Here is a 24,293-nt window from a genome sequence, read left to right as displayed (position 1 = left end):
CTTCAGTAGCACTCGCCGCATCTCCTCAGCAACCGCTTGTTTCACTTTGGCCTCTTGCAGACTCACACGCATCTCTTGCAACTGGCTCCGCACTTTTTGCTCTGCTTGGGTGTGATGCTCAAGGGAGACACGTTCTTTATGCAGCCTTCTTTCTGCACTCTCCAGTGCTTTCTGCACTTCCAAATTTTCTTCCGGAAATTCTCTTTTCACCTTACCAGGCTCTGCTTTGAGCGCGCAAGCTTCTTGCTGAGAAATGGCTAACTTTGTGATGAAGTTTTGAACGTCTTTCTGGGACATCTCATAGTACAGTTTCCAGTCGGTACTCGTTTTCTCTGATTCGCTCGGCTTACTGTATATGGTGGTAGCGGTAGCCTTTTTCATCCCATGGCTAGTCATCATTCCTATGACAATTGCATCAAACGCTCTGGGCTGTGGCTCATCTCTGTTTTTTCTGACCTTCTGCTGAAAATGGAGACTGTCCTTTTCGCGGGGCCCCGTAGTAGCCATCTTCATCCTCATCCAGCCTGAAGGGACAGTTTGTGGTGTGGTCCAGCTTTTCACACCATTAACATTTCTGGCGAGGTTCCTTATGTGGGACCAAACCGAGATACCCATTGCTGAAAGGACATTGTTTTGTGTGGCCATGCACATTACACATAAAACACATTGTATCCTCCATTTTCTACCTTCAGGTGTATTCTTCACCTTGTGTATCCTGTAAGCACAACTGCTTATACACAGTGGGACAGACTTTGCTTGTAGAATTTGGTTTTTTTCCACTTCAGTTGAGAGGCCATTTTAAATCCCCGCATTTATTTTCAAACCCACAGTTTCTGCTGCTTAGTGCCCTTTTGGACTGCCCACATTCTCCACCAATTGTGATGCCCACAACACGTTGTAGTCTCCTTTAGTCTCAATTTAAGGCAGGAAACACTGTAATTCTCTACATGGGGTTTATTCACAGGGATTAAATCATACACCAACAGCCCCACCGTCTCTTTAAGTCAAACAAATCATAAAATAAAATAGCTAACTACACCATAGCTGTTGCCCTCACTACTTGGATGGCAAGCTAAGCTGGTTTCCACCCCCAAAACATGCCCTGGCATAAGCAACCATGTACACAGTATCTATACACAACAATGAAGTGTTTTCCTTATCTGTTTGGAGCAGACATCCCCGCTTCCGCACTGCCTTGTGTCCTTTCCTCCTAGGGGAACTCGGCCCCACGTGAGCTCAGAGAAACTCTCCTGTTTAAATGCCAAGGAACGGACATCCCCGCTTCAGCGTGGTTTGTTGTCTTTCCTGCTTTCCTCTGGGATTCAAACCCAGGCAGTCCCAGCGAACTCCGCGATCACCATCCAGCGGGTCCAAGGAACTGTGCCAGCCTCTTCTTTAGCTGGGGAGCACTTATCTGTCCCCCTCTCTGGGACAGCAATCTGTGAGTCTCAGCATGTGTTGGCAGCTTCCTGTGTACTTTAAAAACACTTCCTTGTTCAGACCGTTTACTTATGCAGCAGCTGCTTTGAGTTTTCTAGGGAGATTAACTCTATGTGTTGAAAAATTCTTATAGCTGCCCTATTCCCGCACCTAGAGGACCGTGATGGTATCACTACATTATATATGTATATGTATATATATATATATATAGGCATGTGCCTAAACCACATGTTACTGTCACGAGAGCTTGCGACAGGCTGTAATTGACACCAAAAACTATATATAAATATATATATACCTGGGTTTGAACTGGGACGAGACTTAAGATATGATAAATATAATTTATTCCTTGATAAAGGTGAACACAACAGATTATACAATAACAGGCAAAATATAGACACTTACGTAAAAGATGAAAATAATGAAAACAGCCCCATCTGAACTGGCAGTTTCATCCAGCAATCAGCCCAAGACATTGCATGGCATTTCTTCTCAGCAATCAAGATGGTATAGAACAACAGGCCTGATGACATGCAGGCCTGCAGACTTTGCATGAACAGCATGAACAGCATGAACAGCATGAACAGCATGAACACTTGATAGAGGGTGGACAGTTTGTCCCTCTATCTGTAACCTTAGGTGCCGAGACGGCTAGCAAATGTCCCTTGGAAGCTTTTGAAGCTCATTTTGGGACTTCCAGCTTGGGGTAGCCCCCCCATCAATAAACCCTTTGAAGCAGGGAGGACATTTGTCATGTTCACTCCTGCAGGAAACCTTGGTGTGTAAATGTGAGTTACCACGTTTACAAAGACATCCTCTTCCCTGCTCATTATCATAGCAGGGGGGCTGCAGTTTCTCAGAACTTCAACCAAAATTTCATATTTACTGCAAATCATTGCATAACTTCCGTTCCGTAATACACACAGTCCGGTGAGATATATTAATACGGCCGGTGGCACCTGACGGTCGCAGAAAGACCAAAAATTACATTGTAATATGAACATTAATGGAGATATTAATATCTGGAATTTAGCAGCAGGTACCTATACAGGGTTTGGACTCCCCAAGATCGGCTGACGCCCGCCAATACACTTATGTAATTCTTAGCCGGTTCAGCCAAGGACATCTCATAGTATTCTTATATTTAATAAAGTTACTCACTTTTGATATCCTGTTCGGGGTAGCCCCCCCCCCCCTGGCCCCATCAATAAAACCTTTTGAAGTGGGATTTTGCTTCTCGCATAACCAATTAGGTCAGTTACCTATTGATCAGGGCGATGTATCACACCTCTCTGTTGATATACACTTCCAGTGAATAGACTCACGTGAATACTCATATGAGGCACCATTTGGTTCCTTACGCATTACAAAGACAGGCATTCTGCCTGTACATTAGCACACCATTAGCATTCTGCCTGTGTATTTCAAAAACTGCAAAAAGTCACTTTATCAAAAATATATGTCCCTCTTATGACAAAGTTATATTTTTAATATGTGTGTACTTGGGGGGTGACCCGGAGGCTGTACCCCAAGGCTCAGAATACCTTGCTGGCAGGCAAGACAGGTTAAAATATTCCCCTCATGTTCCAGACATCCCTGCCAGCTGCTATTCCTCATAAGAGGCCACCCATACAAGGCAATCCACTTACACGCTGACACAGGCAGTTGCAGGCCCATGAGGCAAAGGGAATACACAGATAACGCATTAACTAGCCCACTGGGCTTACACAATTAACCCCTGATGACCCAGTGTGTGTGTTATGCAGGTACTGATTAACCCAGACATTACAATGGGATAGGGACACAGGGGAGAATACATTTACAGGTTATAACAAGGGTAAAATCACATTTCTGGGCCTCAGTTAACCCCTTGTCTCCCTGGCGAGGTTAGAGGGGGGCCCTTGGGGGGTAACCCTGTTAATCCCGGGCCAAACCCTCCCTACCGCCACAGTTACAACAAAAGATTTAACAAAGATGTGAATGAACAAATGTAACTTTCCCTGGCTTGTTGCATAAAACCCAATGTTCTGCACACACTGCTTCACTGCCCATTACTGACAGGCGATGTTCTCCATTAAACATTTATACAATATACAAACTTTATCTACACACCACAACTTTTCTCGGAGGCAGCTGTGTTGTTTGATGTTGTGTTACGTCTTCTTTGTCCAGTATTATCTGCATCTGGCAATATAGTTGTTTCAGCTACAAAGGAAAAGCAACAGTTTCAATGAGTGTAACAACATTTTTTGTTAATACATTTTTGTGATATTATAAAGGAGAATGAACTATTTTTTTTTAAGGAAGCAGAGTGTTTTCTCTATATATGCATGACAATATTTCACAATCACATAAATGAAGGCACAGCTGCACGGATTAGCCATACAGTATATGTGAGGCTGTTCCGGAGATGATATGGCTGTGTGAGTTACTGGAGAACATCGAATAAAACTTGCTCAAAGTTCCTCGTGGCTTTGGCCGGTGCTAACAGCAGTGTCCTTCACACTAATGATGGGTTTTGCCCAGTCCCTCTGGAGTAGAAGTACCTAGTCTGATTAATAGTGTGATATTCCCATCTCGTGCAACTCTATACATTTCCGGGCACATACATTGTATAGATAGGGAGGTTCACTAGTTCAAAATGAAAACTTGGCGAGCTGTGAAGTTCGTTTGGAAGCGCAAGTAGAAATTCGGAGCGATGTTTCCAATCCGAGCAACATTTTGCCCAATTTATAACATTTTTTATTTTTTTTATTTCTTGCCATAATTTCTTTACAAAGCCAAAACCAGCTGAGGTCTTTGAAAATCAAAACACGACAAAATGTTAAAACCAAAACACCAGGGACATGTTCTTCATAAACTATCGCTCTACAAACCATCTGTACCTGATATGTTATCCAGAAGATTTATTACTTTTTTCAGGAACATCGATTCCAAGTAACTGTCTGAAATACAAAATAAACAAGTGCTGCCCACGTTATTATTTAACATTTAAATTGCGAGTACAGGCATACACTGGGTTAAGGACACTCACTGTAAGTACACTCGCGAGTAAGGACATATCGCCCAATAGGCAAACGGCAGCTCGCGCATGCGCCTGTAAGCACATCCTGAACAGCAATACCGGCTCCCTACCTGTACCGAAGCTGTGCGCAAGCGGGGAGACTATAGAGCCTGTTACAAATGCGTTATTTACATCAGTAATGCACGTATATGATGATTGCAGTACAGTAGATGCATCAATAAGAGAAAAAAAGGTAGTGCTTCACTTTAAGTACATTTTCGCTTTACATACATGCTCCGGTGCCATTGCGTACATTAATACGGGGTATGCCTCTTTACGTTCGGCGGATGGGTAAGAGTGGGCAAATAATTACAATTCAAGAGATTCGACCATGACTGCCAACCAAGTATTTATACATTTATGACAGTATTTTACAGATTTTTGTTAAATTGCTTGAATGATATTACTTCTTTAAACTTGTCGCTTACATTTAGAAACCCAAAATATAAATATTCAACTTGTGAAACATTTTATTTGATTTATTTCTATATTAGTGAATTTTATTGCTCAAGCTTCAGCAATAGTCTATCTTTATCTAGCTCAACAGCACATATCCCCCATATATACCAAATGGTGGCAATATTAGCCTTTTTTGTAGTCATCTCTAAATAGTTAATATCAGAAAACTTAAAACAGATTCTGTAAATATGATGAAATAACTGTGCTTAATATTCTATGTGAGCTTTGCAATTTTTAAATTGTGAAACTTAAATGATCTTATGCTTAAAAATCATTGTGTAGTACTGTAAGTTCTGGGTTCTTTATTCAGCCGTTGGAAACGCAATTTACTTTACACATTCTCATCATTAATACATTTATCGCACAAATAACGAATTAGATTAATAGTAGAAGTAAACTCCATTTATTTCTGTGCCTTTGCTGTGATAACTATGGGTCTTTCTGTGCCACATTTTCTGCCCCCGTTTTGCAGTTCAGAGACTTAGTACCGAGCTCTTCAATGTGAGGATATTCCGCTGATGTTTCCTCGCTGTGACCTAACTACACGGGACACTAACCAACACCAACAACGCCTTGTGTTACCAAACTGCACCATTTACTGCTGGCGGCGGCTTCAAATAGAAGCCCCTTACATGTCACACAGATTGTTACCCTGAGAGCTCTTATACCATTGGGACCAATATGTTTCTGTAACACTATAGAGAAGTGGAAATGGCAGATACAGCAGAGGCACAGAATGTGATACATCACATAACAGTATGAGGAAGACAGGGCCTATGTTGGTCTTGAGAACTTGAAATATACTGTGCTCTACCTTTAATAGAACTGCGTTCCCGATCTTGTTCCTTTTCCCCCTCTGTAATTAGAAACACAGAAACTTGTCATGCTTATATAGCAGGGTCCCCCGGTCCCCCCGCTTACCTCCGCTACAGCGGGGGAACGCGCAGTGTGTGTGGCAGGTCCCACCAGTGTTACGGGGGCGCGCAGGTGCTGGCGGCTTGTGCAGACTTTACATTTACACTCTATGGCAGTGTTTTTCAACCAGAGTTCCTGGGAACCCTTGGGTTCCCCGAGCATCACTAAAGGGTTCCCTGTAATTTTCAGGTAATTTTACAATAGTACCAAATACAGAAGAGGTTACAATGCATCCGATCACAGACGCGCTTATTAGAGAAGGTTGGGGGTTCCTCAGAATTTCACATTGGGATCCATAACCAAAAAAAGGTTGGGAGCCACTGCTCTATGGAATAAAACAAAGGAGTAGACAATGTGGCAGATCTGCACCTTGATTACTGTTTATTAAAATATACAAAGTAGCTTGAGAAAATGTTATTAGGAGACACATTTTGCAACGTTCTTATGATGAAGAATCTAGTTTGTTAAAGTGTGTATGTACAGTATGTATGTATGTCTTTATTTATATAGCACCATTAATGTACATAGCACTTCACAGCATTAATACACGTGACATAATCATATAAATAACAAATACAAATAACACATGGCTAGTACTATACACGATACATAAAGCTTGGCCCCCTGCAGACGCACTTACCTGAACGCCCTTCTACTGTCTTTGTATGTTCTCCCCACCAATTAGATTGTAAGCTCTTCGGAGCAGGGACTCCTCTTCTACAATGTTACTTTTATGTCTGAAGCACTTATTCCCATGATCTGTTATTTGTACTATTGGTTATTTATATGATTGTCACGTGTATAACTGCTGTGAAACGTTATGTACATTAATGGCGCTATATAAATAAAGACATACATACATAATGGGAAGAAGTGCTTCAGACATAAAAGTGACATTTAGGAAAAGGAGTCCCTGCCCCGAAGAGCTTACAATCTAAACTGATTTTCTATATGGTTAGAGGAATAACTGTGATCATTTATCACCACAACATTAGGCACATTGCTGTAGAATATAATATTTGAATGACATATACTTATGAATGATGTGTACATTGAATATAGACTATCTATAGGTCTGAAAAGACTGAGAGACACACACCCTGATCTGCAGCAGCCCCTTTTACAGACTACTGTTCCCTATTTTTTAACATGGATAGAGCCTTTCAGCCACTCAGAGTGTGGGAGTATTCTCAGCAGCCAATCGGAGCAGGGCTCATCTGACTGATGAGGTCAGAGGCAGAGTGCGTGTTGAACTGGCTCGGGGCGCCCCGTGGGTGGGACATATGTTCTGGCCAATAGGAAAAGTAAGACCACACCTTGAATATGGAGTACAAGTCTGGGCACCAATCCTAAGAAAAGACATTATGGAACTAGAGCGAGTGCAGAGAAGAGCCACCAAATTAATAAAGGGGATGGACAATCTAACTTATGAGGAGAGGCTAGCTAAATTAGATTTATTTACATTAGAAAAGAGGCGTCTAAGAGGGGATATGATAACTATATACAAATATATTCAGGGACAATACAAGGAGCTTTCAAAAGAACTATTCATCCCACGGGCAGTACAAAGGACTCGGGCATCCCTTAAGGTTGGAGGAAAGGAAATTTCACCAGCAACAAAGGAAAGGGTTCTTTACAGTAAGGGCAGTTAAAATGTGGAATTCGTTACCCATGGAGTCTGTGATGGCAGGTACAATAGATTTGTTCAAAAAAAGGTTGGACATCTTTTTAGATGGGGAAGGTATACAGGGATATACCAAATAAGTAAACATGGGAAGGATGTTGATCCAGGGATTAATCCGATTGCCAATTCTTGGAGTCAGGAAGGAATTAATTTTTCCCCTTAATGGGGCTTTTTGTTTGCCTTCCTCTGGATCAATAAGTAATTATAGATATAGAATAAAGTATCTGTTGTCTAAATTTAGCATAGGTTGAACTTGATGGACGGAAGTCTTTTTTTAACCTCATCTACTATGTAACTATGTAACTATATACTGTATACTATGTAAAAGCACCTACGATCACCATCTTTTCCTTAGCCAGCCTATTGCCTCCCACTGGGCAGGTACCACTGCGTCCAGCAGACCAGAAGGTTACCCCCAGGGGGTCTCTGTTCTCCAGAACCAGAACTCCGCCCTGCCCCATCCACTTAGCACCCGGACACCTCTCAACATCCCGTGTTCTCCTTCATCTACGGACTCTATGCAAACTAGCTAGCATCTTAACCATATGCCTATACTGTCTGTATAGAGCCTTACAGTAAACGCAAAACACGATATAGAGTACACTTTATTACAGAATATACTTTGGGGGACCTTATACTTATAAGGGAAATAACTTGCGGATATTTGAGCTCGAAATCCAGGAGTCTGGGGGACACAGGGAAGCCCCGGTGTAATTCACCCTGCGTACCGGCAAATCATGCCTGCTCGCCGGAGAGAATTAAACGACTAACAGCAACTTTGGCCCCCCAACTCCTGCAACCAAAATAATTGTATTTCCACCCAAATATCCCACCTAAAACTGACACACAAGAAATTTCACAGTTCTACGGCTAAGGGAACATGAAATGGGAAAAAACAGGGTCATTTTATTTTCCAGCCTGTATTATCCCTGGTCCCTGGCTTATGGAGGTACCAGGGACCCCACGGGCTCAGGGGTACCCAGCGGGCTTAACCTTTATTAGATAGCCTGGTTACCCCCTCCCGTCACAACCTGCCCGACCTATTTAGGGTCGGGGTGCTCTGGGACAAACTATGCACTACGACTGGTCACCATCCCTCTTCGGAGAGAAAATTACAGGGTGCTTAAGGCTACGGCCGAAAACCAAAAGACTTGGACATTTTTGCTGGCCTTTTGGCCGAAGGGAGGAAGAGAAGGACATGCTGAATCCTGACAGAGGACGGTGCCAAAGACCCCGGAGACCTAGGACTACCGGCTGAAGATTTTTGGGGAAAAGTAACAAGGACTTGTTCGACTTCGGGAGGACAGTCTCAAGGAAAAACACCCAAGCTGCTGAAGCGGCTTGAGTTCAAGGGGAAGAGGAAAAGAAAAGCTGTCTGTGAGTAGGTTTACTGGCTTGGCACCTTAACCCAGGCTCTACTGAAAGCTGTGTAATGCAGCAAGCATAAGCTTATAATGGTTCCATATAAAATGGATTTGAGGCAAAAGGGGGCACTGTGTGCTCATTTGCATGTAATGTCCCAGAATCCCTTGTTGCAGTGGAAGCACAGTATGCTAGGTGATAATGGCGAAAAGCAGAGTTGCAGACATGTCTAAGGCCTGGGACATAGTGGTGTGAGCAAGGCTGAGCCATGCTGAGCCGTGCTCACACTCGGCACTGAGCCCCTGCAGCCGCAATGAGAGCGGCTTTAGCAGGGGCTCGCGCATGCGCCCGCACGCCAATGAGGGCGAACCAGCTCCGTGACGTCACTGGCCCGCCCCCAGACCCGCCCCCGACACGCCCACGGTCGGCGCGCTGTGTAAGGCCAGGGAAAGCACCGCTTTCCCTGAGCCTCAGCGCGCCTCCGCCCGGATAAAATCACTATGTCCCAGGCCTAAGACATGTGAATGTGCTCACAAGTGATATTTTTATGCTACACAGTGCAGGGTTTTTCGTCACCTTTTTCATCCACCATAACTTATCATATCTAAATATATATATATATATGTTGTTCGATGTTGTGTTACCTTTTCTTTGTCCAATATTATCTGCATCTGGCAATATAGTTGTTTCAACTACAGTACAAAGGAAAAGCAACAGTTTCAATAAGTGTAACAACATTTTTTGTTAATATATTTTTGTGATATTATAAAGGAGAATTAACTATTTTGTTTTAAAGAAGAAGAGTGTTTTCTCTATATTTGCATGACAATATTTCACAATCACATAAATCACATAAATCAATAAATAATATGTACTCATAATAAAAGATTGTTACGGTAGTTACTGTATCTGATTGTTCTGTCTTTTAACCCGTAAGAGAGAGAGAACCCAGTTGTAATCTCGTGCAGTATAACACAATTGAATACAATAAACATGTATCTATGAGCATGTATATTTTATGTGTAAACAAAAGAATAAAATGATCATGTATATTTTGTATGTACCGTGAATGCAAACAGAATGCAAGTAAAGAAACAGCAGCTTTGCCATTAAAGTGGTGCGTAGATTTGCATTGTAAACATGTATCTCAGCATGAATGCCAGGCACAGATCTAGTCCTGCGCTGGTACTGGCCAAGTACAGATGTGCTGCAGCTGGAACAACTTTTTAGCGAAACTTCTTTGTAAGAAGAGTTTCAAGAGGATCGTGTGTCACTGCAAAACTGGCACAAATTACATAATTTTCATCTAGCGCAGTGTTTTTCAACAGGAGTTCCTAGGAATCCTTGGGTTCCCCGGGCATCCCTAAAGGGTTCCCTGCAATCTTCAGATCATTTGACAATTGTTCAAAATACAGAAAAAGATACAAGGCATCTGATTATAGACGTGCTGTTAGAGAGGGTCTGGGTTCCTTACAATGCATCTGATCTCAGATGCGCTATTAGAGAGGGTTGGGGTTCCTTACAATGCATCTGATCACAGACATGCTATTAGAGAGGGTTGAGGTTCCTTCAATGCATCTGACGTCAGACGCGCTATTAGAGAGGGTTGGGGTTCCTTCAATGCATCTGATCTCAGACGCGCTATTAGAGAGGGGCCGGGATCTTTACAATGCATCTGATCTCAGACGCGCTATTAGAGGGGGTTGGGGATCCTTACAATGCATCTATTCCTTTATATGCTATTACACAGGGTTGGGGTTCCTTAAAGGTATTACTGCCGAGAGCTCTGTGTCACTTTCCCTTACTTGGGGAATTGGTAGCAAATGATTACAGTGCCAGACCTTTATTCGGCCCTCCGAATCCCTGATACGGTAGACGGGAAGCCCAGGCATCTCTGACTCCACTTCGAAGGGAGCCACTCGCCACCAATCAGCTAATTTGTGCTTCCCCGGTATTCCCAGATTCCGGAGAAGTACCTTGTCTCCAGGCTGAAGCTCCCGATACCGCAATTTACAATTGTACCATCGCTTATTGTTTTTGTTCAGTGTGGCAGTGGCTTCGTCTGCCAAGCCGTATGCTCTCTGGAGGTTGTCCTTCAGCAGCTGTACATACTTGTAATGGGTCATGTTGGGTACCCTGTCGATGGACACCATTAGACGGATATCTACTGGTAGTCTGGCCTCCTGACTGAACATCAGAAAATAGGGTGAATAACCGATAGACTCGTGTCTGGTGCAATTATAAGCATGCACTATATGCTCCATGTGCTTGAGCTCCATTAAGCCTCCTCTGAGTCTTTCAGGGTGCCTAGCATGTCGAGTAGGGTTCGGTTGAACCATTCCGGGAGGGCATCTCCTTCAGGATGGTAGGGAGTTGTGCGAGACTTTTCGATATCAAGCAGATTTAGGAGCTCCTTGATCAGCTTGCTCTCAAAGTCCCTCTCTGGATCGGAGTGCATCCGATTTGGTAGGCCGTAATGTATAAAGTTTTTCTCCCACAGTATTTTGGCTATGGTAAGAGCTTTTTGGTCCTTGGTGGGGAACGCTTGGGCATACCGGGTATAATCATCTGTTATTACGAGAACATTTCCGATACCCTTAGAGTCTGGCTCAATACAGAGAAAGTCCATACAGGCAAGTTCAATGGGAACAGAGCTCTTCAGGTGGCCCATTGGGGCTGCGTGTGTAGGCAGTGTTTTTCGTTGTATGCACCGCCGACATCTTCGGCAATGGTTCTCTACCGCCTTCCGCATCTTAGGCCAGAAGAACCGATCTCTTTTATATATATATATATATATATATATATATATATATATTAGATAAGTGTTAAGATGGGTGCAAAAGGTGATCGAGTCATTCCCTATCACAACCACAAAGACAATTAGTTCTGCCCAGAAGGTTGCAGTACCAGGTCCTACAGTCTCTACGTGATGACCATGGACACCTTGGAGTGGACAAAAAGTTTGGACTTATAAGAGATCGGTCCTTCTGGCCTAAGATGCGGAAGGCGGTAGAGAACCATTGCCGAAGATGTCGGCGGTGCATACAAGGAAAAACACTGCCTACACACCCAGCCCCAATATATATATATATAGCCATCTGCCTAAAACAGTAGTTACAACAAAAGACTTAACAGGCGTTGTTCTCAATTAAACGTTTATACAATATACAAAATGTATCTACACACCGCAACTTTTCTCAGAGGCCGCTGTGTTGTTCGATGTTGTGTTACGTTTTCTTTGTCCAATATTATCTGCATCTGGCAATATAGTTGTTTCAGCTACGAGGGAAAAGCAACAGTTTCAGTGAGTGTAACAACATTTTTTGTTAATACATTTTTGTGATATTATAAACGAGAATGAACTATTTTGTTTTAAAGAAGAGTGTTTTCTCTATATTTGCATGACGATATTTCACAATCACATAAATCAATAGATAATATATACACATCATAAAAGATTGTTACTATAGTTACTGTATCTGATTGTTCTGTCTTTTAACCCGTAAGAGAGAGAGAGAGAACCCAGTTGTACTCTCATGCAGAATAACACAATTGAATACAGTAAACATGTATCTATGAGCATGTATATTTTGTATGTAAACAAGAGAATAAAATGATCATGTATATTTTGTATGTATCGTGAATACAAACAGAATGTAAGTAAAGAAACAGCAGCTTTGCCATTAAAGTGGTGCGTAGATTTGCATTGTAAACATGTATCTCAGCATGAATGCCAGGCACAGTTCTAGTCCTGCGCTGGTACTGGCCAAGTACAGATGTGCTGCAGCTGGAACTACTTTGTAGCGATACTTCTGTGTAAGAAGAGTTTCAAGAGGATCGTGTGTCACTGCAAAACTGGCACAAATTGCATCATTTTCATCTAGCGCAGTGTTTTTCAACAGGGATTCCTAGGAATCTTTGGGTTCCCCGGGCATCCCTAAAGGGTTCCCTGCAATCTTCAGATCATTTGAAAATGTATCAAAAAGAATTAACAATGCATCTGATCACAGACGCGCTATTAGAGAGAGTTGGGGTTCCTTAAAATGGATCTGATCTCAGATGCGCTATTAGAGAGGGTTGGGGTTCCTTAAAATGGATCTTATCTCAGACGCGCTATTAGAGAGGGTTGGGGTTCCTTACAATGCATCTGATCTAAGACGCGCTATTAGAGAGAGTTGGGGTTCCTTAAAATGGATCTGATCTCAGACGCGCTATTAGAGAGGGTTGGGGTTCCTTACAATGCATCTGATCTCAGACGTGCTATTAGAGAGGGTTGGGGCTCCTTACAATGCATCTGATCTAAGACGCGCTATTAGAGAGAGTTGGGGTTCCTTAAAATGGATCTGATCTCAGACGCGCTATTAGAGAGGGTTGGGGTTCCTTACAATGCATCTGATCTCAGACGCTCTATTAGAGAGGGTCGGGGTTCCTTACAATGCATCTGATCTCAGACGCGCTATTAGAGAGGGTTGGGGCTCCTTACAATGCATCTGATCTAAGACGCGCTATTAGAGAGAGTTGGGGTTCCTTAAAATGGATCTGATCTCAGACGCGCTATTAGAGAGGGCTGGAGTCCCTTACAATGCATCTAATCTCAGACGCGCTATTAGAGAGGGTTGGGGTCCCTTACAATGCATCTGATCTCAGACGCGCTATTAGAGAGGGTTGGGGTTCCTTACAACGCATCTGATCCCAGATATGCTATTAGAGAGGGTTGGGGTTCCTTGAAGGTATTACTGCCGAGGGCTCGTTGTCACTTCCCCTTACTTGGGGAATTGGTAGCAAATGATTACAGTGCCAGACCTTTATTCGGCCCTCCGAATCCCTGATACGGTAGACGGGAAGCCCAGGCATCTCTGACTTCACTTCGAAGGGAGCCTCTCGCCACCAATCAGCTAATTTGTGCTTCCCCGGTATTCCCAGATTCCGGAGAAGTACCTTGTCTCCAGGCTGAAGCTCCCGATACCGCAATTTACAATCGTACCATCGCTTATTGTTTTTGTTTACTTTTGCGGTGGATTCCTCTGGCAAGCCGTATGCTTTCAGGTTGTCCTCCAGCCGCTGTACATACTTGTAATGGGTCATGTTGGGTACCCCGTCGATGGACACCCTTAGACGGATATCTACTGGTAGTCTGGCCTCCCGACTGAACATCAGAAAATAGGGTGAATAACCGGTTGACTCGTGTCTGGTGTAATTACAAGCATGCACTATATGCTCCACGTGCTTGAGCTCCTTCTCGGAGTCTTTCAGGGGGCCTAGCATGTCCAGTAGGGTTCGGTTGAACCATTCCGGGAGGGCATCTCCTTCAGGATGGGAGGGAGTTGTGTGAGACTTCTCGATATCAAGCAGATATATATTCTATATATATATATATATCCATGTGCCTAAAACGCTTGTTACAACACAACAAAAGATTTAACAAAGATGTGAATGAACAAATGTAACTTTCCCTGGCTTATTGCGTAAAACACAATGTTCTGCACACACTGCTTCACTGCCCATAACTGACAGGCGATGTTCTGAATTAAACGTTTATACAATATACAAACTTTATCTACATACCACAACTTTTCTGGGAGGTCGCTGTGTTGTTTGATGTTGTGAAACGTTTTCTGTGTCCAATATTATCTGCATCTGGCAATATAGTTGTTTCAGCTACATTGGAAAAGCAACAGTGTCAATGAGTGTAACAACATTTTTTGTTAATACATTTTTGTGATATTATAAAGGAGAATTACCAATTTTTTTAAAAGAAGTAGCGTGTCTTCTCTATATACGCATGACAATATTTTGCAATCACATCAATAAATCATACTCATCATAAAAGATTGTTATGGTAGTTACTGTATCTGATTGTTCTGTCTTTTAAGCCCGTAAAAGAGAGAGAAAACCAAGTTATAATCTCGTCCCGTATAACACAATTGAATACAGTAAACATGTGTAGCCCTCTTTCCCCTACCCTCTGGGAAATGTTCTTGCTACCGGTATATTCCGTGGCTGCTGTGGTCAGACCTGTGAGGAAAACAGAAGGTCAGAGATCTCCGTGGTGGTGTGGGGAGTGTCAGGACAGGTTTGCTGTGAATTCCTCAGTGGTCAGCGCTACCAGTCAAAGGGCTGGGACATAGTAAGCACTTAGGTGCTGCTACTCGCTGTTGCTTGCTGCCACTCGCTCTACCAGGAGCTTTTTGCTGTCCTGGCAGAGGAGACAGCAAGCGCGCTTGGGAGGCGGGTATCACTGTGTGTGTGTGTGTGTGTGTCAATTGGTAGCTGTCAGTGTGTGTGTGTGTGTCACTTTGAAGTGGTCTGTGTGTTTGTGTGTCACTGGGGAACCTGTGTGTGTATATGTGTGTGTGTGAAGAGAAGAACAGAGAGCGCACGTCCCATAGTGTAAAACAGTACATTTAATCAATAAAAAAGAGGACAAGGGGATTAAGAACACTCACAAAAGTACAGGATAAAAAGGCAATTTGTGATATATAATCACCACCAACAAGGCCACACCGTCCTGGAACACGTCAGATGGTAGATTGTCCCTCCGGTTCACATCCAGCAGTTGTCGGGTGCTTTGGAACAATGTCTCTCGGCGTCAGTGCAATTTAGAGATTTTTTCAGCCTCAGATCAGCTCCATGCGCTCTCCGGCCGTAAAGCGTGCACTGCGTGATGACGTAGTGTCGTGGTAACGTGCCCTGGTGCGTTTCGTCACGACAGTGACTTTCTCAAAGGGAATAACAACTAGGGGGAGGGCTCGGTATTTATGGGCTCATCTAATCAAAGAGGAGTGGCACCGGAGCAGCCAGAGGCCAATCGTCAGTGCCCAAACATGAAACCACGGCACTGGGCCAATGAGAACCACCGTGTCAAACCTGCCAGCACAAACACTGATATACATTGGTGTGTATACACAAAGCAACTACAAATATAATTAAATATAATGTCTCATAGCACTAAATAGAACCACATATCAAGGAAGGTGGATGTGGGTAATTAATAATAAACCACATACATTCACAAAAGGAATTGTATGAAATATGAAACATATGAAAAATACATGAAAAACAATAATAAGAACTCACAGCAATAAAACATCATGATACATGTATAAGCGCTGACATCAGCAGATGGACTCCTGTTGAACATGTCACATATATGATTAGAGCATTAACAAGGGAAGACCCTCATATGACAACAATTCATTATATATAGACCAATAAAATAGAATATTAAATATCATCTACATGTATACAATGATATACTTGTCCCAAGTCTCTCATTAATACAATAAAGAAAATAATAAAAATAAAGACAAAAAACCATCAAGGATAAACTCCATTAATATAAATGAACTATACAAAAAGAATATTATGTATATAAAATGGATGTGAACCAAAATAGAAAATTAAAACATTTATTAATAATTAATCAAATTCTAAATCTAAGGACCAATTGTCTAATAATTCTAACCTAACTAGACTAAGGAAAAAGTATATATATTAATAAAATGGAAAGAATGGGTGTTGATTGAAATGTATAGAGAGATGGGAGTGGGGAGGGAAGGGGTGAGGGGGGGGGTGGGAAGGATAGATTGGAATGTGGAGAGGGAAGAGATAGGGAGGGAAGGGGATGAGGTGCCACAGGAGGGAGGGGGGGAGGGTTGGAAATGTGCAGGGGGAGGGAAATTATATAAAAGAGGAGAGGGATGGCAGAGTCAATGGACCAGGACTGGGGATTACACCAAAGTTCTAGTGTCTAAACAATCATTGAGTCCACCAGGGGTTAAAGTTCCCAACTGGTGGATCCAATAAGTCTCCCTTTGACACAACATTTTGAACCGATCCCCCCCTCTAGCAGAGGCCGGAATGTGTTCAATACCCATAATCAATAAGGATTCTGGACTCTTATTATGAAAACATTTAAAATGTCTAGAAAGATTATGGGTATTTAGACCATGCCGCACACTCCTCCTGTGCTCGAGGAAACGGGTACTAAGGGATCGTGTGGTGCGACCAACATATTGCTGGCCGCAACCACATTGTATAAGGTAGACCACATAGGTGCTAAGGCAATTGATACTGCCCCTCACCTCATGTTTCCCACCTTTTCGAAGGGAGACAAACTCCGCTGAAACAATTAAATGTTTGCATGTGATGCAGCGGCCTCTGCCACATCTGTGGTTACCAAAATGGCCCCCAGGTGTGTTATTAGCAGCCCCATCAATCATAGATAATTTACTCTGAGCTAAGATTGTTTTAATATTTCTAGCCTTCCTATATATTATCGGTGGTCTCTCAGGAAGAATATTACCCATATTAACCATGCCCCCAGTTATGCCAATCTCTTCATGGGTTATTGGGAAGAAACATCCATCTGGCAAAATGCCGAACTGGGGGCGGGCCTTGTTTACTATGGCCGTTTCATTGATGACATTACTATGATTTGGGAGGGTGACTGCTGCGGCCGAGTTTATTCGAGCATTTGCCCGGTGTCGGCCGCAGCAGTAACCTGGCGCGCGCCGGAGGGTGCCGGGCGCGCGCCGAAGCCGCGGAGGAGCGCCCTCCGATCGGGGCTTTCTCCCTCCGCTCGCCGGGTCCGCCGGGTCCCCCGGAACCCCTTGCCGCCGTCCCCCACATCGCGGGACACCAGGGCTCCCTCGGGGAGCCCTGGACGCGCGTGCAGGGGGCGCAGGTTCCCGATGGCGCGTGACCGCGCGTCGGTGACGCGCGGCACGCCGAGGGAGTAGGGCTAGCAAGCCGGGACATGTCCCGGCTTGCGGTACTAGCCCTACTCAAATTAAACGTGTCGCCAGTGATGTCACAGTTTTGTCTGATGTCCTGAGTTCTTTTGATCATAATGAATTAGGCTTGAAATTCACATTTGAAATTAGTTCCACTTCTGTAGTGTTCGTGGATCTCATTTTGACCTCGGATATAGAAGGGAACATTATCACTACTACTCACTTCATGCCGGTTTCTGTTAATAATTATGTCCATTCATCCAGTAATCACCATGCACAGTGGCTCAGGAACATACCTTTGGGACAGTTCTATCGTCTAAAAAGGAACTGCACCAAAAAGAGCGATTTTTTGAATCAATCGATTAATTTAAGCAATAAATTTGCAGTGAAGGGCTATGACCCCGTCCTTGTCAACGACTCTTTCAGGAGGGCACAGGCAGCTGACAGATCCACGCTACTCAAGAAATCTAAAGTCTCCATTAAGCCACATGCGGGTTATGGTAAACCTGGGACTGGATCGGGTAATATCGATGGTAGTCCTAGATTTATCACCACTTTTAATCAGTCATTTGGAACCATCAGGGGTATATTAAATACCCACTGGAGCATCTTGAAGTGTGATCCCCATTTGGGTAATATTCTTCCTGAGAGACCACCGATAATATATACTGTAGGAAGGCTAGAAATATTAAAACAATCTTAGCTCCGAGTAAATTATCTATGATTGATGGGGCTGCTAATACCACACCTTGGGGCCATTTTGGTAACCACAGATGTGGCAGAGGCCGCTGCATCACATGCAAACATTTAATTGTTTCAGCGGAGTTTGTCTCCCTTCGAAAAGGTGGGAAACATGAGGTGAGGGGCAGTATCAATTGCCTTAGCACCTATGTGGTCTACCTTATACAATGTGGTTGCGGCCAGCAATATATTGGTCACACCACACGATCCCTTAGTACCCGTTTCCTCGAGCACAGGAGGAATGTGCTGCATGGTCTAAATACCCATAATCTTTCTAGACATTTTAAATGTTTTCATAATAAGAGTCCAGAATCCTTATTGATTATGGGTATTGAACACATTCCGGCCTCTGCTAGAGGGGGGGATCGGTTCAAAATGTTGTGTCAAAGGGAGACTTATTGGATCCACCAGTTGGGAACTTTAACCCCTGGTGGACTCAATGATTGTTTAGACACTAGGGGCCTCATGCAGTAAGCAGCGGAAAGGCTATTCTCGCCACTTTCCCGCCTAAAAAGCCTATCCGTATTCAGTAACGGGCGAGAAAGTGGCGAGATTCAACCAAACCGCCTTTATTTATTGCCTTTAAGATGACATCATGAAAAGAAACATGGCCACCCTCACATGGTACGGTAGCCAATCAGAGCGTGGGAACTCCATCCCAACTCTGATTGGCTCTAGTAGACCATGTGACAGAGGCTTGGGGAAGAACGGATATGACGTCATTGAAAGCCTGTCACATGGTACTTGAACCAATCATATTAGGGATAGACTTCCCACGCTCTGATTGGCTGCCGTACCATGTGAGTCCGGCCATGTGTCTTTTCATGACGTCATCTTAAAGGCAATTGAAGCAAAGCCATTCTGATTGGCTGTGCTTTCTTTGCCTTTAAGTGACGTCATGATTTTTTTTTACATCGGCCAAAACACATGGTTTTCACGGCCCAATCAGGGCCGTGGGAACCATATGACGAAAATGTGACGTCATAGGCCTTTAAAAGCCTATGTCGTCTCATTTTGAAGCCAGACGCCGAGGAGGAAGGACCTCCTACTGAAGAAAGAAGACCAGGGCGTGGCACCGGACGCCAAGAAGACCCCGGAAGAAGGTAGAAGAATACAGATGAAGATGGATTACAACTAGAAGACCCCTGGATTGTCGTGTTTTATTATTTTAATGTTTATTATTTTATGGGTTCCTGTTCGTGGATTTGTTCGTGAGTAAGCTGATCAACGGGAGTCAGTGGGGGCAAGTAATGGTAAGTTAAATAAAGAAATGTATTTAATGTAACTGTGTTTTTTTTTGCTTTTTCATGTGTTCATTTTTTTTATGCATATCTTTTCTTGCCACTGTATGTATGTATGTATGTCTAGAGAGATATATACATACAGGGTAAGAAATAATAGTGTTGTTAAAGCTTGATTTTCTGTATTGTAAATGATTGTGGCTATGCTGCTATGCATAGATGTGTGTTAAATGTATTTTATTATTAGAGAGATGTAAGTTTTGGGCTTCTATGTTGTACTGTAGGTTATGGAGAGGCTTGCTTTAGTATATTGTAATTTTTGGTGTCCTTTTTTGTATGTTTTGAATTTGTTCTCTGTTACGATAGCTATAGTTAATTGTGTAATTGGTATGGATGGTATTTTAATTGTTTAGGGATGTAATTCATGTGTGTTAATTCATTGATGGTGACTTTATTTGCTTACATAATATACTTCTTGTGATGTCAGGCTATTTGAGTTGGATTACTGTATTGTTAACATTGATTTGCAGCGTGTACATGTAGTTTACATGTTATGCTACAGTACATGTATACACTGTAAATGCAATGTTTTAAGTGGCATTTGAGGCTTCAGATTGAATGATTACATGAGATTTGTGTAGGAAATTGCTTTATAATTCATTGAGGATTTTATGCATAAGTGGTGTTGCCATTGCAGGATGGCTTCACCCCTTAATTACCTTTGAGGTTAGTACCCGATAAGGTGATTAAGGGGTTCATTGGTATGTTAATGTAATTGAGATGTATTGGCTAGTTATTATTTTGGCAACGGACCCCAAGGATGATGCTGGCGACGGAGCCTTCTTATTGATGAGGTTAGTAGAATTTTCTTTATTTTATTACGGTATTTAATGTGTTTAATAATGGCCAAATAATGTATTATCCCTATGTGGATAATAGTTATTTGGCACATTATTGTACTGTATGTGCTGGGGGAGGGGGTATTGGCCCCAAGGGTATTTGGTAGGACTCCCCTGTGGGTAGTGGGTGAGGGTGGTTAGGCCTCAGGGTTGGGGGGGTTAGTGGGGGAGGGTATGTGGGTGATGGTGGGTTAACCCCTTAATGACTGTAGCGGTTAATAACCGCTATGGTGATTAAGGGGTTAGGGGACATTACATTGGATGTTTTCATTCTTGTGTCTGTTTTGCAGAAGCGGATGGGGCATGGGCAGGATGAAGATGAGGATGGCCTTCATCGTGGCAGCCGCACATGGGTGAGTGCTATATGTATTTAATGTCTTTATTGTTGTGTATGTATTTTAAATGGACAACTGCACTTTTATCCATTTGTGGATAATAGTAATGTTGCCCATTACTGTATTGTATGTTGTGTATTGCTGCTATGTTTATTGGGGGCATTTGTCCCCAATAAACATGCTATTATGTGTTAATCCCTTCATTACCTTAGCGGCTATCCGCTATGGTAATGAAGCAGCATTAATGTATTTTAATAATATTGTGCGGGAGCAGGGGGTCCCCTGAGCTGAACCGCATTTATTTGTGGCTCAGAGATCCCCTGCTTCCCGAGTTACAGGCCCCGGTTTGGGGCATCGGTTACAGTGTGGACGCCATGTTTGTTGCGGGCACGTAGCGTATGGGACGCTATAAACATGGCGGCGACACTGCCCATCTGATCACACATACCGGGGCCTGCAACTCGGGAAGCGGTTCAGCTCGGGGGACCCCCTGCTCACTGTACAGTATTATTAAATAAATATTAATGCTGCTTCGCTACCGTAGCAGATACCCTTTAAGGTAAGGAACGAGTCTTTATTGATATGTGTGTTTTACTCATAGTGTAGATGCGGTTCAGCTCCGGAGACCCCCTGCACATGTACACTATGAATAAAAGTTGTTTTAAAAATAATTTTTATTGTGCTGATGTTTGCGCCGAGAGAGCAGCGGATCTCTCTCTGCTGCAAACACAACTCGGCAGGGAACGGCTTCTCGGCAGTTTCTCGCCAGGCAGCCGTCCCGCCACCGGTTACACGCCATTTCATCAAATGGTGGTGGCTAATTCATTCGCCAGGGATTCGCCCCTTACAGCATACAGCCAGTTTAACACGCCAAAAACATGGCTAATTGCTAAACTGGCTAATGCATTTTTCCGCCGCTTACTGCATGAGGCCCTAGTACTTTGGTGTAATCCCCAGTCCTGGTCCATTGACTCTGCCATCCCTCTCCTCTTTTATATAATTTCCCTCCCCCTGCACATTTCCAACCCCCCCCCTTCCTTCCCCCCCCCTCCTGTGGCACCTCATCCCCTTCCCTCCCTATCTCTTCCCTCTCCACATTCCAATCCATCCTTCTCAACCCCCCCTCACCCCTTCCCTCCCCACTCCCATCTCTCTATACATTTCAATCAACACCCATTCTTTCCATTTTATTAATATATATACTTTTTCCTTAGTCTAGTTAGGTTAGAATTATTAGACAATTGGTCCTTAGATTTAGAATTTGATTAATTATTAATACATTTTTTAATTTTCTATTTTGGTTCACATCCGTTTTATATACATAATATTCTTTTTGTATAGTTCATTTATATTAATGGAGTTTATCCTTGATGGTTTTTTGTCTTTATTTTTATTATTTTCTTTATTGTATTAATGAGAGACTTGGGACAAGTATATCATTGTATACATGTAGATGATATTTAATATTCTATTTTATTGGTCTATATATAATGAATTGTTGTCATATGAGGGTCTTCCCTTGTTAATGCTCTAATCATATATGTGACATGTTCAACAGGAGTCCATCTGCTGATGTCAGCGCTTATACATGTATCATGATGTTTTATTGCTGTGAGTTCTTATTATTGTTTTTCATGTATTTTTCATATGTTTCATATTTCATACAATTCCTTTTGTGAATGTATGTGGTTTATTATTAATTACCCACAACCACCTTCCTTGATATGTGGTTCTATTTAGTGCTATGAGACATTATATTTAATTATATTTGTAGTTGCTTTGTGTATACACACCAATGTATAGCAGTGTTTGTGCTGGCAGGTTTGACACGGTGGTTCTCATTGGCCCATCGCCAGTGCCGTGGTTCTATGTTTGGGCACTGACGATTGGCCTCTGGCTGCTCCGGTGCCACTCCTCTTTGATTAGATGAGCCCATAAATACCGAGCCCTCCCCCTAGTTGTTATTCCCTTTGAGAAAGTCACTGTCGTGACGAAACGCGTCAGGGCACGTTACCACGACACTACGTCATCACGCAGTGCGCGCTTTACGGCCGGAGAGCGCATGGAGCTGATCTGAGGCTGAAAAAATCTCTAAATTGCACTGACGCCGAGAGACATTGTTCCAAAGCACCCGACAACTGCTGGATGTGAACCGGAGGGACAATCTACCATCTGACGTGTTCCAGGACGGTGTGGCCTTGTTGGTGGTGATTATATATCACAAATTGCTTTTTTATCTTGTACCTTTGTGAGTGTTCTTAATCCCCTTGTCCTCTTTTTTATTGATTAAATGTACTGTTTTACACTATGGGACGTGCGCTCTCTGTTCTTCTCTTTCTATAGTCTTCCTGTTGGAATTGGTTATTCCTTCTGAAAGCAGCCGTGGATCCCTGAGCAGCATTTCCAATCACCATTGAATTTCTACTGGACTTGTACTAAGGGTTGGACTTTCTTCCATTTTTGTCCCTTTTCTTCCCTGTATTATATTTGTTATCAATATATAATTGTACGGGTTTTTTATATTTTTTACATTCACATATTTGTAACATTTTTTCACATTTATTGTTTTTTGAATTGCTAGATTGATATTTAATTTTGATTAATATTATATACAGTATTTGCACGGTTTAATTCACATTATTTTATTTTGTTTCACAAGTGGCGCTACTGAATTTTTCTTTTCATATGTGTGTGTGTGTGTATTATATAATATTTTAAAAATTAAAAAAAAAAACATGTTGTGAGAATAAATTATTTATTAACATTGTGCAACTTTGATAAATATATACACACACACACACACACACACACACACACACACACACACACACACACACGCACGCACACACACACACACACACACACACACACACACACACACATACATACACACCTCTGTGCTGCCTCTACCCTGTCTGGTCTGGTGGCTGAGCTCTGCTATCTCAGAACACCGACACAGAAGGAAAAAAAAAGGCTGCAGCCCCATTGGATGGGAGCGGTCACGTGACCGCTCCTCCGCTCCCCCAAGCGGCAAAATTTCAAACCTGCCTGTCTCTTCTGATTTTCTCAGCCTCCGCACGCATCAGCAAGCATGCGGAGGGAGAAACTATAGCCGCGCTGATTACAGATGCAGGGGCTTTGTGCATCTGTTCAGCGCGACTCAGCCCTCCTCAGCGACGCAGATTTAACTATGTCTTAGGCCTAAGAGGATCCAGAGGTTTCAGGATGCACCTCATGGACATATCGTCTTCCTTTAGTCATTACCATGCTTCAAAGACTGTATTATTGTATATTTGACTGAAGTTTATTCATCTTCATAGTACATGCACTGAATTGTACATCATTGTACCCATTCCCATCTTGGACTAGGCCTCAGCCACTTCTCTATGCAGAGTATACATATTCTTAGGGTGACCAG

General features: G+C 42.9%; 1 protein-coding gene across 1 annotated transcript in view; it reads right to left on the bottom strand.

Annotated features, from left to right (window-relative positions):
• LOC142490866 (uncharacterized) overlaps positions 1 to 24,293 on the bottom strand; it is a 165,535-nt gene that overhangs the window by 126,495 nt on the left and 14,747 nt on the right. Inside the window, exons 4-9 of the mRNA XM_075593284.1 lie at positions 14,490 to 14,582; positions 12,111 to 12,203; positions 9,569 to 9,616; positions 5,778 to 5,819; positions 4,326 to 4,385; positions 3,553 to 3,645 (exon numbers count right to left, since the gene is read on the bottom strand). Coding sequence (XP_075449399.1) covers positions 3,553 to 3,645; positions 4,326 to 4,385; positions 5,778 to 5,819; positions 9,569 to 9,616; positions 12,111 to 12,203; positions 14,490 to 14,582 — 429 coding nt within the window. The remainder of the gene's footprint in view (positions 1 to 3,552; positions 3,646 to 4,325; positions 4,386 to 5,777; positions 5,820 to 9,568; positions 9,617 to 12,110; positions 12,204 to 14,489; positions 14,583 to 24,293) is intronic.

This window comes from Ascaphus truei, chromosome 3 (genome assembly GCF_040206685.1).
Source record: "Ascaphus truei isolate aAscTru1 chromosome 3, aAscTru1.hap1, whole genome shotgun sequence".
Classification (NCBI taxonomy): Eukaryota; Metazoa; Chordata; class Amphibia; order Anura; family Ascaphidae; genus Ascaphus; species Ascaphus truei.
The sequence above is the reverse complement of the archived record's forward strand: the minus strand, read 5'-3'. Positions and strand labels throughout refer to the sequence as shown.